General features: G+C 41.7%; 1 protein-coding gene across 1 annotated transcript in view; it reads left to right on the top strand.

The window, feature by feature from the left end:
* Nucleotides 1-16,156, top strand: part of LAMC1 (laminin subunit gamma 1) — a 145,716-nt gene that overhangs the window by 89,061 nt on the left and 40,499 nt on the right. Inside the window, exons 4-9 of the mRNA XM_054980341.1 lie at nt 327-457; nt 3,755-3,921; nt 9,861-10,049; nt 12,404-12,521; nt 12,880-12,978; nt 14,954-15,090. Of these exons, the coding sequence (XP_054836316.1) occupies nt 327-457; nt 3,755-3,921; nt 9,861-10,049; nt 12,404-12,521; nt 12,880-12,978; nt 14,954-15,090 (841 nt within the window). The remainder of the gene's footprint in view (nt 1-326; nt 458-3,754; nt 3,922-9,860; nt 10,050-12,403; nt 12,522-12,879; nt 12,979-14,953; nt 15,091-16,156) is intronic.

Here is a 16,156-nt window from a genome sequence, read left to right on the forward strand (position 1 = left end):
AATGTGGGGAAACGGAGTTCCGGAACCTCTTGAAAATGGTCACATGGCTGGTGGCCCCGCCCTCTGATCTCCAGACAGCGGCACGGACAGCAATCTCAACTCCCCTCTGTCTGGAGATCAAGGGGCGTTGCCACCAGCCATGTGACCTTTTTCACCGAGGGCAACCCACTGATTTCCACCACCTCTTTTCCCAGAAAAAAAGCCCTGCCCTTACCTCTTACTTATTTGGCAGACACGTTGGCATTAGCATAAACTGAACTTGACTGTGGATTTGTCTATTTGTATGAACTTTGATTATGTGGATTCATTTGCGTTTCTCCTTTTAGGAATGGGTAACTGCTACTGATATCAGAGTAAGCCTCAACCGCCTTAACACCTTTGGAGATGAAGTATTTAATGATCCCAAAGTTCTCAAGTCATATTATTATGCCATTTCTGACTTCGCTGTGGGTGGCAGGTAAGTAAGGAAACCAGTCTTCTGAGTCTTTCATAGACAGGCAGCTCTTATTGAGTCTTTGAGCACTTGGGGGGTGTTGAACACAGGTGGGGGCCACCACAAAATGGCTACTTTGGGCATGGGACCCATTTTAAAAATGACTCCCATGAAGGGTTGAGTCCAATTATTAAATGTTGGGAGGTTCCACAAAATCTTAGGGGCCAAGCCAAGTATCCTCCTGTGGTGGAGGCAGCTGTTTCTGAATGGGTGGTCCCTGTAGGTGCCAAATTGATGCCTCCTGGGCTTTTCTGGAGCACCTCTTTCTCCAGTGTAGTGGAAAAAGGCTAGGACTGGCTCCTTGCTTTGTGAAGGGAGGAGATGGGTACCAGGAAACACCCTGGCAGGCACCATGATAGGGGTCACTATTCTGATAGCTTCAATAATTATTACTTTAGGTCTCTAACTGAATTTCTGTTGCAGCCTCTGAAACGGGTCTTTTAAGTAGTTTTTTTTAAAAGGAACATAAATGTTTGTTACACATTCAAACTGATATAAAACAGGCCCATGCACTCTTCCAGTATTGATTATGCATCTATTGACTTCATTGACACTGGATTCACATAAATTGCTGAGTGTCACTTGTACTTTATAGCAAAGCCTCTATGTATGGTAGACAACTACCATTGGGTAAAAAAAATGTAGTGTGAATTCACTTCTTATCACAGACTGCAACCCTTCAATTACTTGGTGTTTTCATCTTTCTAACATTGAACAGAAATTGCAGCTTCTTGTGTTCCTTCAACTCTGGGTGGGTTTAATTTTCAGTCTGTGAATAAGAATACTTAATGTTTGTGTAATGCTTTTTCCTTGCTGAAAGTACTTCACATATTTTGCCTCAGTAATTTTCACTGCAGCCTTTAACATGGGCTAGTTATTTTATCCATGTTTTGGATATGGGGATGGAATTAGACTGGCCTGCATATGGCCATCAGGAGTATCTGACAGTTCTAAATGCTGTGCTATACTACCTGTTACTATTAGTGCTAATAATATTTATGAACACTTTACAGGTTAACCCTCTCAAGGAAAAAAAATCGACTACACTATGTGGGAATTGGGGTCAAAATGAACCCAACTCACAGCGCCCCCCCCCCCCGCCCCATGGAAACCTGATAATTCTCTCAATCATGGCATTAGCTACTAAGAAAAAAATCAGGCCTCAATAACTTTCTTCAGCAATTCAAGACAAAGAAGTGTAAGATCTGGAATTGGGGTCAAAAATACCCCTCATTGAAAACATCAAATCTTTACAGAAATGTAAATGGGGTAAAATTGACCCCCCCACACACACACACCACCACCACCACTACTTTTAAAGAACAAGAGTATTTTAAAGAAAGCAATCATTTTTAACTGTTTTAACTGCTAGTCTTCTTGTAACCTGCCCTCAGGCTGCACCTGTTGGAGCCTTACAATTAAGAGCTCTTCCTGAATAACAAAGGGAAACAATCAGCTCAGTGGACAGATGGCTAGGTTATCTAAAGTTCCAGACCAAATGGCTCCTTCAAGTCTGGAAAATGTGAAGAGGTTCATTTGATGCACAGGCTTGCAGGGGGCTGAAATGACCCCATTTTCCAAAATTGCAATACAATTCAATTTGAGTTTTTCAAAGTATCTATGGGGCAAAAGGGAAGTTTTTATAGAGCACAACAGAAGGAAACAATCAGCTCAGTGGACAGCTGGCTAGGGGTCATCTAAAATTCCAGGCTGAATGGCTCCTTCAAGTCTGGAAAATGTGGAGAGGATTAGAGGATGCCTACAAACATTCCCAGGCTTGGCTTTCAGGGGGCTAGAATGACCCCATTTTCCAAAATTGCGACACATTTCAATTTGAACTTTTCCATGTGTCTGTGGACATAACGGAAGCTTTGAGAGAACCCAAACACAGGGCTACAGGGCTTTTACCTGCTCCTGCTATATACACAACAATACTGGTTGCAAACAGTAGCTTCCTGGGGGGTCATTGTGGCCCCCAATTCCAAAAGTAGCATAAAACCCCAGAGCCAAAAGTGTGATATTTTTACACATCAAATGTCTAAGGATATAAATTATGGAGAGAAATTTTAGTTTTTGCTATTTGTTCCACCTTCCTTTAAAATGGAGACAATAGGTTTTGGTCCATCTATTTATACATGGAAACAGTGCTGAAATCATTTTTCAAAATTTGTTGAGGTCACTAGAACCCCCATTTACAATTATGCAAAGTACTTTCACTTTCAAGCCAAGTCTATTGGGGACCAGAATGACCCCGTTTACACTTTTGATGAATCTCAAACTTAAAAAAGAAAGGAAGTGTGGAGGGAAGAGAGGGACTTCAGGGCATCGGAGTTCATTGAGTAGAAAGCATAACAGGAGATTGGTGTCTGTAGAAAGTTTTAAATATGTAAACCAATTTTTTTCAATGACTTCTGGTGTCAAAGTAACCCCTGTTTCCTTGGGAGGGTTAAAACTGCTTTACAGGTGGATATCCTGTGGCACTATACAAAACAGCTAATTTGTTTCTTCAGTTTTTTAACAACAATACCCCTATCTGCCTTGAACTGTTTTTACAATTATGGCATGTTACTGCTGCTGAACCTGAGTTCCTGTCAGGATGACTAAGGTTTCTCTACCTAGTGTGAACAGTATTAGAGGTTTTGATAGAGTCCTCTGTTACTCACTTCCATTTGCTAGAGTCTTGGCTTATATGTAAGAGTCAGCCAGCACTTCAGATGCACCCGCAGAAAGCATATGAGAGAAAGTAGAGGAGCACTCTTTGATGGCATCTAAGCCGAGGTTCATAACATGGACAGGATTCTGTTACTCTTCACAATTTGAAGCTAAATGTTAAAGAGCTTATTACCCATGTCTTGGTGTCACCAGGAGAAATCGATGGCTGTTATATAACAAGGGGAAAGTTGAGGGCCACATTGCAATTCAGGTTGCCGACTCCCTATGTCTGACAATCTAATACCCTCTTCATCCTGGGTTGTAAAGAGAGTTTGATGCCTCAGTTAAGTAATGTCAAAACATGCTTAGCACTCTTGCTTTCTTAGCCACTTCAGGGTATTACTTAAATTAATCAGAATTGTTTTCTTTCAACTCATGACTAGTATTAGTTTCCACTGCTCCATGATGTTCTGCCCCTTAGGGGGAACTGCCCGGTCCTGGAAGTCCCTCCTCTCTTGGCCGCGAGCTGGTCTGCGGCTGTGTGGGAGACTTGGACATGTTCTGGGCACAAGATGTACCGTTTGTCTGAAGCCTGTTCCCGCCTTGCAGGTGCAAATGTAACGGCCACGCGAGTGAGTGTGTGAAGAACGAATATGGAAAACTGTCTTGCAGTTGTAAACACAATACCTTTGGGACTGACTGTGAGAAGTGCCTCCCTTTTTACAACGACCGGCCTTGGCGAAGAGCAACGGCAGAGAGCGCCAACGAATGTTTGCGTAAGTGTGTGATGGGGATTGTTCTTAAATAATCTGGCTTTGTCCGAGAAAGGGAGAAAAATCTCCCTGCCAATTATTTCACCGCCTCCTACTGTCAGGTGGATGGTAGCCAATTTTAATAACTCTTCGGTTTGTTCTCTTCCTTCCTTTTCTCCTTCTGGCAGGCTCTAGCTGCTTCCTGTCTCTGTCATATGTATTAATGCAGGAGCTTAATATGGTTTTAAACTGTTTTTTGTCTGTTTCTCCCCCTCCATGTTCATCTTATCACTCAGCATGTGGTAGATATTTCTTGGGCATTGTGGAGTGTTGGGTAATTCTTCTGTTGCTGTCTTAAATCTCAGACCACATTAGCTACTAGTGGTTCATTATCTATGGTTATTGTTGGCATGCCTATCCCGTTTATCAAGCTGAAAGATTAAAAACGCATTTCTCACTCATGTGTCATTGATTTAGTATTGGAGGGGGCTAACATATTTAGACCACAGCTGTGTGAGCTGTGCTCTTCGCAGTTTAAACTGTTCAGTCTATACCAAGGTGACTCAGATTGTGCAAACACAAGAGTAAAATACTGCTGCCAATTGTGTAAGGTAAACAAATTTACATTATTTCTTTATTTTATGTAATGTATTCTGCCACTTTTGCCGGTCTGCATAATTTATTCATCGCAGTATGTGGCAGAGACATGCAGGGCACTGGAGTCTTCCTGACCCTCTGACCGCTCTTCAGCAACTTTTCTGGTTTCTGAGATTTTTCCCAGGCAAATGGCTTGTATTTTTCAAACACTTGTTTCCCAAAGGACTAGAAACTTTTTTTATGATGGTTTTGAAATGAAGTTGATACTGTTAGAGAACTGAATTCTGTGTCCATTCACCACAACATGTAGCTTTTTTGTACAGCCGAACGAATGGAAGCTTATGAGTGGCTCTGAACATAATTTTTAATGTTTGAGATGGTCTGAGAATTGAGCAGTAATCTAAGGTTATTACCATGTATCCAACCAAAGACTTCATGGTGCTGAAGTTTTTGTACTTAAAACTTCTGCTGATTCTCTCCTCCCATGTTCCCCCAACAAATTTCAGGGGCCTCAGTGGACTGCAGTGAGAGGAGAAATTGAAATCTACTGATGGTTGTGTGCACCACACTGTCTTTATTCTGAGAGAGGTAGAGGGGCATGTATCTGTGGGCTTGGGTAGGTATCAGGGCTTCTTCCTCCCAAAGAATAGCTGTTTATCACTAGTAAAATATTCCTGAGTCATATGATAGGTGAATCAGAATAATAGGGATGTGAAACATGTCCATCAAAAATAATTCTGGTACCCAGAATGTTATGACACGTCTGATGACAAAGTACACACAGCCTCCCCAAGGCATTGTACATTTCTGACTGTCCTAAAGGTGAGAGTCTGCTTTTCTGATGGAGGGGTAGTCCAGCAACCCTATAAAGGTGCTTGCAGATGGCCTGGGTTTTTTATCACTCTCTTTCTTTGGTTGGCAGGGATGGGGGGAAAAGCTGTAGGTAATGATGTTGGGATCCCAAGCAAGTTGTCCTAGAAACGGTATAGATGGGAAGAGGTTGGCAACTTGAGATGAGACTGCCATTTTTGGTGGCAGTGCTGTGTTTCTTATACCATGTAGTTCCATCCTAAACACATTCTGTATTTTGCAAACTGTGGGCTGGAATCTGGCGGATGGGGGATGTGTGACTGCTGGAAGATAAGAGGCAGGTGAAGGTTTGCTGTCTTGGAGGTGCTGAGTAGAAACCTTACATGCAGCAGCTGGAAAAATGAGCATCTCAGAGTCTGACAATGTGTAGAACAGTGTTTTGCCAGGCAAGGAATGTGGGGGCAGAGCATCAGTCTTGCCTGAGATTGTCACTTGAAGTAGCAAGATGAATGCACAGGAGAATCTATTTCTAGATCTGTGCATCTTCCAGTGCTCCTAATTATTACAAAAAAAAATTCCTGAAGCAACCTATGAAAGTTAAAAAAGCACATAATAAAATAAAACTCAAATGTTTGGCAGCAGCAAAATCACACATGTCTAATAGAAGCGACATCATTCTACAGGATCTAAAAATCAAAGCAGTAAAACTGTCATAAAAAAAGAGACTAAAAGAGCAAGTGCCTGGGAAAATAAGAATGCCTTTGGTTCATAAAGCTCAACAGGCTGGATGCCAGACAAACAGCTGTGGGGAGGGGGTTCCAAAGGCGATAGACCACATCAAAGAAGGCTCCGTCTCCACTAGACATCCACTTTGCCTCAAGCAATAGGGACAACATGGAGCAAGGCCTTCAAAGAAGATAATAACCGGGAGATGGGGGTTCTTGAGATTCTCTGGTCCCATACAAGGTGTGCTTCATAGGAAGTATGCAGCACTTTGAATAGTGTTCTGAATTGTGCCTGTGTGGGGATGCCTCTGAAGATTGTCCAGAAATTAAGTTGATAGAAAATAGGGTTGCCAGGTTGTCTGGTTTGAACTTCAGTTATTGTCCCCCCCCCCGCCCCCAGCCTATTACCACTTACTTCCACGTGCATCATTGCCAGACAGATCAACAGTGGTGGCATAGGGGAGCAGGAAGGACAGGATGGCTCACAGTCTATTTTTTTTTTTTTTTTGAAAAATTTTTTATTGGGTTAGAACATTTTTATTTTTACATTACAATCAATTTTCCCCTAATTTTTCGTTTCTAACCCCCTCCCTTTCCCCCCCTTTTGTTGACTTCCAACAGCTTTCCCACCCTCTGTCCCTTTTCCCTTACTTCTATTAAATTCCTCTGTCTAAAACAGATATACATTCTCCATTATATTAAGCAGTGCATCATTAACTCCTTTAATTATTATACACCCAAACTATACGTCTTTAGATAAACAATTTATCCCATTTTCCAGTTTTGAATAATTCTATATAAACCTATAAAAATATATAAACCATAAAAATTTCCCACATTTAAATCAGACAATTTGATTTATTCTCTATATATTACTCATTTCAACTTTTTATGGTAATTCTATATAACTCCTCAGATACTCAATCAATTTAACTCTTCTATACATTCAGTTTGGTGCATATAAATCTTGTCAAAGAAAGAAAATATTGTTAGTTAGTCAATCCTCATGTTTAAATCTTATCATTAATTATTCTCTATCAGTTGACCTATACATATCTATATATATCTCAATCAATTAATCTAACTGCTTATAAATTCACATTTCTCTTCCTCCCCCGGTAAAGTCACCCCTCTCTTTTATACTTTTATTATATTTCAGTAGTTCTCAAACTGCCACAGTTTTCCTCCCACCTCCCATTTCTTCTCCAGGTATTGTTTCAGCTTCTCCCAGTCTGTGTTGAACTGCCCTGAGTCCAGATCTCTCAGTTTTCTTGTCATCTTGTCCATTTCAGCCATATACAGCAATTTGTAGATCCAATCTTCAATAGTTGGTACTTCTTGTACTTTCCATTTCTGCGCATACAAAAGTCTAGCTGCTGCAGTCATATAAAAAATCAACGTCCTATGATGGGCTGGAATTCCCTCCATTCCCAAGTTTAGCAGCAGGAGTTCTGGGTTCTTATTTATTTGAAACTGTAAAATTTCACTCATTTCTCTTATTATTTCCCCCCAGAACTGCCTAGCTACCTCACACGACCACCACATATGATAGAGGGAGCCCTCATGTATGATAGAGGGAGCCCTCATGTGGATGGCTCACAGTCTAGAAGTCTGCAGCACATTGGCCAAGCAGTGTCTTGACCAATGTGCCGCAGGAACAAGGGGGGTTGCAGATCCCCCTAAATCCTGCTGCAAGGGGTGGGAGACTCCCAGGAATAACTTTGTGGAGGATCAGAGTCTCCCGTAAGAGGGGAGGGGTGGCAACCCCCCACACTTCAATGGAAATTTTAGCCAGGAACCAAGCTAGTATAATTACAGTGAAAGCAAACTGCCTTGTTTTGCTAAAACCTGCCAGTATTATACAATTGTCTTATTGCAGTGTTTTTTCAATCAGATCCAAAAATAACTGGCAGGCATGCCTCTGTGGGATAGTCCAGAGCGTGTGCCATGTGGCATCCCATCCTTCCCTTGTGTCCCATCATCATGGCTCAGGGAGTGGTATTTCCTGGGTAATAAGGAAAGAGTAGTGAGGATAACTTCTGGGATTACCCCTTGCCTGCTAATTTCCATAAAGTCTGCATCAGAGAATGAACCTTTATTCCTGTATGCAGGGGAGGTAATGTTGCTGCCCTTATATTGGCAAAGAGAGAAATGGAGCATCTTGTATAATATTTTTTTGCAATGTACCCCAGTCCCTCCTGTTGCATGCTGATGTCGTATCCACCCCCCCCCCCCCACTCCGCACACAACTTGGAATTCCTGACTCATCACATGGAGGGAGAAAAGTTTCTTCCAAGTGCTGCTTTTCTTCCTTTCTTGCGAAAGACCTACATTGAAATTCCCTAGCCATCTGTATGAATGTGTGACTTTGAGCTGAAGGTTTGATGCGACTGATTTCTGATAGCCCTTGTTCTGCCTCCTGTTCTAGACATGAGCAATCAGGTTTGTCTGTGCTAAGGAAAGCAGAAGCCCTTTATTTTTTCCCTCACAGGATGCAGCTGGGGGAAGCTGGTCTCACCGTTATCTTTTCCCTGCAGCTTGCATGCCAGAGAGGAACGTAACTGTGTGGGAGAGCTGTGGGAAGGGGTAGAAACTGTAGCACAGCTGGAAAAGAGTGGAAAATCTGGTACACTCAGCAACATATCCCACCCTCCTGCCAGTTTTGTCCATATACTAATATTTTTCCAAAGACTGTTTCCTCTTACTAGTGGTGGCCAATCTTTTATCACAAGTGAACCACCAATCAGGTCCAAACGACAAGACTGTGTTTCTCCTAGTGCACTCTCCATCCTCTGTACTTCATGGGTAATTCTGCCCTTCTTGGGAAGAACAGACAATAGAACAGCACTGGAGGGAGGGGCCTGACTCTGTTAGCAAGCAACTTGCCTGGGAGCTTTATGCAGACTCCGTGCCTGGTCTCCAGCATAGCCTTAGTGTTGCTGTCCCTCGAACTCTTGCTTAGCTTAAAATATACCTGTTTTTTTAAAAATGCTGATCCGAGCTGTTTTGCAGCCAGGCCTGTAAGTTCCCATGTTCTAAATCAGGAATGTCAACACCACTTTCTGCCTGTGCTACTTGTGGCATCTGTGCCAACTTTTACAACCTCTGTTATCCAAGGAAAGGAAACCACAACAGTTTGCCCTTTGTTGCAGGGCTGAATCAGAAAGCACTATACAAGCCAGTGATCTCCAGAGTGGTAGCATGGTGCCCACTTACTGATAGGCTTCATGGTGCCCACCTGACAAAAGCACCTCTTCCTCATAGCATAGAGCCAGTCTTGATTTTCTTCTGTCTCATTGGAGCAGGGAGTGATTCAGAAGAATCCAAGAGCTAGCCTCTTGTGTCTGTAGGAAACACCCATTCGAAACAGCTGCCTTGCTTGATCCCAATATTCTTTGATTGACCCCAGCACTCCATGGCAACCGTATTGCAGGAGCGCCCATTCTCAAAATTCCAAAGGTGCCCACGGGATCAATAAGTTTGGTACGCTTAGTGTAGACTGATCCTCTGGGCCTTCAATTCATACGGTATACATAAAGCAAGAAACAACAATTGCTTATTTTCTGGCTTCACATCCACTACTCCCCTATAATTCCTGAACCATTTGACTTTTGACTTATTCTGCATGCCCAGACCGGGCTTCTTATCTTGGAACATGCGTAGTGTTTGTAGCCATTTGCTTCTGGAATTGTTGCAGTAGAAAGGTTGAGGGCGAGGAGGATTTAAGGGAAGCTTGTCATAATTTAGCTATAAAAGGTAAAAAAAAATAAATTTTTTTTTACTTGTCATAATTTAGCTATAAATGAATTTATTTGCGGCCTTGCTCCACAGCCTGTAACTGCAATGGACGTTCCCAGGAGTGTTACTTTGACCCTGAGCTGTATCGATCTACAGGCCATGGCGGCCACTGCACAGGTTGCTATGGTAACACTGATGGACCTAATTGCGAGAGATGTCGGGAAAACTTCTACCGTCTTGGAAGTGAGGAAAACTGTCTGCCGTGTAACTGCAACCCTGTTGGTGAGTGGAAGGAATACCGAATCTCTGTTTTGCTTAACTAAGAGAAGGAATTCTTAGCACTTCATACACGTTTTAAACAGGGACCCAAATGAGTGTGAAGTGAGCCCCAAGCGAACTTCAGTAAAAGGATTGGCCAAATGTCTGTGTCATGATGTATGTGGAAGGAAAGTTTATTTATTGCAAGTATCCTGTAGGACTGCTGTGGACGGTGCATAATAATTTTTTAAAGAGCCATAAAGCTGTCTTGGTGGCCCTTTTTGGGCAGAAAGTCAAGACATAAATGTTGTAAATAAATAAAACATTTAGAATATAAAGTTGAAAAGTCCAGATTCAGACATCAGTTGAGATTGCAGTGTGTCTCCTTTAGAGTCTTGCTGTGCCGGGACATTCTTGTCTTGGTGCTATCTTTTGTTTCTGTGTACACTGAGATTTCCACCCTTAAGGTCTTTTGATCCAGCAAAGCCTTCTGTTCCTTTCTTTTCCCCTCAATATCGGTGTTTCCCTTTATATTGTCTGATAAATGAAACCTTGCCAAGTACAAATGTCAGGTAGGGTCACAGCCATGAAGATTGGTTGCTTCAGTCTTCAAGGGCAAATCTTAAAAGACTTGATAAGAAGCAGTGAAACCTTACAATATATCTCATGACACACAGGCAGCCAGTGTGTATTTAAAGTGTGAGTGTTGATTTAAGGTGGTATTTTTGTCTGAGTAATTGTTTTCTAAATAATTATAGGCTAGGCAGAAGAATGTTGACTGTATATGGTAAAGATTTTTGTGAGTTCTTTGTTGCTCGATGATTCTGCTTTTTGTTTAATCCTTTTAAGACTGACATATTTTGTTCTCTCTACAGCTTTTTTTCTAGCCTAAAGGGGAAGCAATCCCTTTCTTTTCTAATGAGAGCTGAGCTTCTGAAGTACTAGTCATCTCTTAAAATACTGATGCTTCCTATACTTGAAGCAAGTAATTTATTTAAACGTGTCTTAATTTAAAAGGTGTCCAAGCATTATGGCCCAATTAGTATCAAGGCCCAGTTCAGTTTCAGGGGGAAGTACCATGAGGAGGTTAGCAACTATTAAGGTGTAAGATAGGGATCATCCGCTGGAGACCACTAGACTGTCTGGTTACCTTAGGGATCATATTCCCAGTCCACAATTTAGCTGTGAAAGAGGTGTGAAATGGCATCTGCAGCCATGAAGTCAGGCTACTTTAGGGTGTGTGGAAATGAGACATTGGCCCGGTATACCTGCTTTTCAGAGTGACCGTACAGGCGAAATAGTTGTGACCTATGTTTTCCTGTATTTTCTCTCCCTGTATGAACCAGAGTCCCACTCTGTGTTCCTTCAGTATGAGAAAGCTTAAGACTGAGCTCATGGAAACAGTTCTGAGGAGAAGTTCTGGTAGCTGACAAACCTAAAGTTTCTGGAAAAGATTGAAACCTTTTGGGGTTGCCGGGTCTGCTGCTAGCTGGATCATATATGGCCTTTTCCCTCAGATCAGTGATAAAATAGTCTCTTGACTACACCATTGTAGTCTGCAGCTGGGGTTGAACGCTTTTTCATACAAGAGAGTTCACATGACTGATAGCCCTCATACAGGAAAGTACCCTAAACATTAAAAAGGACGTTAAAGTCCAGACTCCTCCCTGAGATGCTAGGCTGAGTGTAGAAAACTGAGGAGCGGACTGTTTAAACTATAGTACATTGCTGACAACATATGGAAAGATAAGATAAAAAAATTGCTCTTGAATTTTATTTTAAACTTCCCTGGGGTCCAATTGAATGGTGTCCCGGCAGTTGCTAACATTTAAAATCGATCCCTTTTAAGATTTGCCTCAGCTGGAGAGGGACTGAGGTACCAAATGGTAGGCAGTGAGGGGGAACCACAGAAAGTTAAATAAGGTGTTTGCTTTGAGATGAAGACTATATAATTATAGGGTAGGAGTAAGGGTCATGATGTGTAATATTGTCAGTAAAAAGGAAATGAAAAGAACTTTGGAAAAGTCAAATGGAAAGACAGTGTAAAAAAGATTACATTATTGATAATATAAATACGCATAATGTACCTTGAATGTTCTAAATCAGATTTATATTATGCATCAGGTGGTTATGCCATTGAGAATGCTTATGTTTGAGCATTCAGATAGGAGATGTTGAGGCTATTTTGTACATAATTCGATGTTGCTTCTAGTCGAGAGATTAAACAGACTAAGGTGAAGTCTGGCTAGTTCTGGTGTGAACAGAAATTAAGAACAATTTATCATTGTTCCCACACTCTTATGACACAGTTGGAAGACTGGGGTATGAGTCTGTCTTTTTTTAAAAACAGTATCTCAAATCTCGTTTCATTTCCACAGGCTCTCTTAGTACACAGTGTGACAACTACGGGCGGTGCAGTTGTAAACCTGGTGTGATGGGTGACAAATGTGACCGGTGCCAGCCAGGATTTCACTCTCTCACAGAGGCTGGTTGCAGGTAACTAAGTCAGATGGGAAGTGAAGGAAACTGCATCTAGAGAGAATGTAGTCTTGAATTTTGGTACCGTGTAGTCTGGTCACAGTGAAGTTGAGATGAGGTGATAGAGGTGCTTGAATGGACTGAACTATTTCATATTATGGGTGAAGGTTTATGTTCTTTGACATCCCTGTAAGTAGAAAACTAACACAGCATGTAAAGGGCTGGGCTAGAACCTTTCATGCTGATAGTTGGTTTATAGGTGTTTTTACATAGTTTGAAATGGTTCAAACCATTCTACCTCTTCGCTTTTCCTCGTGCTTAGACCAGGTCTTATTGTCTCTAATGTTCTAACTGGCTTCTTTTGTTTCTTCTTCAGGCCATGTTCTTGCGATCCTGCTGGCAGCACAGATGATTGCAATATGGAAACGGGACGCTGCACCTGCAAGGACAATGTAGAAGGATTCAACTGTGAGAGGTAATTTGGTTTTTGCAATATGTCTTAGATGTGGGTCAATCATGTTTTGTATTTCGCTTTTTTTCCCAAGGACCCCAAGTTGGCACATATGGGAGTTAGCCCATTGTACCCTCACATATACCCAGTAAAATAGCCTAGCATGAGAGAACACATCTCGGAGATCACATAGGAATGGCTGCATGCACAGCAGTGCTCTGACACTCCCTAGTTTACAGTGTGTACCAACAATCTTGGCCAACCCTACCCAGCTCCATGTTGGCTTATTTCTCACCAAAGTGTTAAACGACTGTATGGCTGTACCACTTCAGTTTGAAGGTATGAGATTACCTGAATGAATAATTTTTAAAAACCCTTAGCCTCTACCCATTTCATACTGCAGGTTTCTGTCTGCAAGATTTTTTTGGGTGGGGGGGGGAGGTACAGAAGAGCAGTCATGTGAAACCTATCTGCACTCTGAAATGCAATAGTCCTCATGGCCAGGTTCACCACCTCATTTGCTGTTTGAGAATTGTGTCTTTGTGGCGTTTTGTGTGTAGTGTTGAGCATAGTGGGGTAATGCATATGCTTTCCAGACCAAATGCAAAGTGTAAATATAATTTTCTATAAAAGAGGAATATCCTTTAAGAGGGCTGCTGTTCTCCCAACATGAATATATATTAAGGATTTGCACCTGTCATTCAAACTGCACTTATTGGCTGTTAGAATTTGGTATAAATATGAGCAGTCAGTGTGATGCAGTGGCAAAAAAGGCAAACTCAGTCTTAGGTTGTATTAAAAGGGCCATTGCATCAAAATTGCAGGAGGTCATAGCCCCTCTCTATACTGCCTTGGTCAGGCCGTACCTGGAGTACTGTGTGCAGTTCTAGAGGCCTCACTTCAAAAAGAATGTGGACAAAATTGAGAGGGTGCAGAAGAGAGCGATGAGAATGATCAGGGGTCTGGAGACTGAGCCCTACGAGAAAAGACTGAGGGCCTTGGGAATGTTTAGTTTGGAGAAGAGGAGAATGAGAGGGGACATGATTGCTCTCTTTAAATATTTGAAAGGCTGTCATTTGGAGGAGGGCAAGGAGCTGTTCCAGTTGGCAGCAGAGGACAGGACTCAAAGCAACGGGCTTAAATTACATGCAGAAAGGTACCGACTGGATGTTAGGAAAAACTTTTTCAGGTCAAAGGTGATTTTTCAGTTCAAAGGTGGGAAAGTAGTTCAAAGGTGGAATCAGCTGCCTAGGGAGGTGGTGAGCTCCCCTTCACTGGCAGTTTTCAAGAAGAGGCTGGATGAATATTTGTCAGAGATGCTTTAGGCTCATCCTGAATTGGGCAGGGGGTTGGACTAGAAGGTCTGTATGGCCCCTTCCAACTCTATGATTCTGTGATAATCTATGACAGGTGGTGGTAATACACACAGAGTATCTGTGCAATTAGACACATAATTTTGACTGGACACTAATTAGACACTACTTATTGATTATTAGACACTATTTATCCACAGCAAGTAGAGATGCTACATAAAGTGTGGAGTTACTCTCAGTAGGGGTTCAAACCCACAGGGAAGAGCACTTTGTACCTGCCTGCCCTTCTTGTACTCTTCCTGGATACTGACCTTGTATATAGGTAAGCTCTGCCATAGTGGTCCCTAAGCACATTAAGTTGTCTTATACCAAGTTAGACTATTGATCTCATAAGGTCAGCATTTTCTCCTTTGATTGCAAGCAACCCCCAAAGGTTTTAGGCAGAGGTCTTTCACGTCACCTGGCATCTTATACTTTAAATGGAGAAGCCAGGAATAGAACCTGAGACCTTCAGCATGCAAACAGATATTCTGTCTCTGAGCCACGACTGTGCACCATCATGAATGTTTAGTGCATTGCTACTGCAGCTTGTGACCCAGTTAAGTGAGACAGTTCTAAAAATGTATGCATGGGCGCAGAGGAAAGGGCAGGTAGATATTAAACACAAATGTTTTGGTTTTTTTTAGGTGTAAGCCTGGCTTTTTTAATCTGGATGAAGCCAATCCTAGGGGATGTACTCCCTGTTTCTGCTTCGGACACTCATCCGTCTGTACCAACGCCATTGGCTACAGTATTTACAGAATTACCTCCAGTTTCCAGATCGGTAATGTGAACAAGACATATGTGGTTTCATTCAAATTATAAAGTTTTAAAATAAATTATATTCTGTTCATGTAGGAACTGCTGCATGCCAAATGAACTATGATCTAACATATTTAAGTGTTCCAGCAATAAAAATCAAATCTAGATAAAACTATAAAATGATAAGACGACAACTAGTATCATGCAGATTTTGCAGCAGATTAGTTTGGCAGTGATAACTTAGAGTAAGTTCAATTTGCCAGGCAATCAGGCGTATAAACCATGCGGTTATACACTTTTAATGAGTTGTAGTTTGGTTGTCGTTTTTTTAAGTTTTAAATTTAGTCAGCACTTCATTTGAACTCAGTGGAATTTTGTAACTTCTTTCAACTTAAATTTCTCAGTGGTTTGAATCATAGTTGGCTAGTCTATAAACCAGATCTGCCCCTATTTCAAGCAGCTTCATCTATCACCCAGTGGCCCTGCCAAATTTTGCAACAAAGTGGGGTAACAAAATTTCTCATATTTTGTAAATCAGTGAATCTCCAGGAATGATCCATGTAAATTTAATTGTATTGCTTTCTGGAAAAAAACCCCCACCACTTCTCTGCTATTATGTTTCTTGGCAGGGAGTCTTTCAGGAAGCGCATGAGTTCCTCAGATTTACCCCCCATTAATGCCATTTGAGCACATGTCTGTTTTGGTTGGCATTCTCATACTGTTAGGTGGTGCCACCTATATTAGATAGTTATCCAGCCATGAAGGAATCAGGTAGCTTCTGATCCCCAATATAGCTTCTTATGGTGTTATGTTTCTGATGCGATGTAGCGTGCTAAGTAAATTCTCACATTTTTTTGCTAAGTACATTCTTCACGATTTGCATAATTTATTCTAATCTAGCTAGTGGAGAGAGCAGGGAAGCTCTGGCCGCTGGAGGCCTTATTCATTAACTTCTGGGATTTCACCAGGCATTGCAACAAGTATATCAGCATAACCGACCATAAGGGCTAGAATATTTTACAGAAAATTTGAAAAGCAAATTCTGCAGTTCACACCACGTTCTGTGCTCCCACACGTTCATGGCTGTT

Source organism: Eublepharis macularius, chromosome 5 (genome assembly GCF_028583425.1).
Source record: "Eublepharis macularius isolate TG4126 chromosome 5, MPM_Emac_v1.0, whole genome shotgun sequence".
NCBI lineage: Eukaryota > Metazoa > Chordata > Lepidosauria > Squamata > Eublepharidae > Eublepharis > Eublepharis macularius.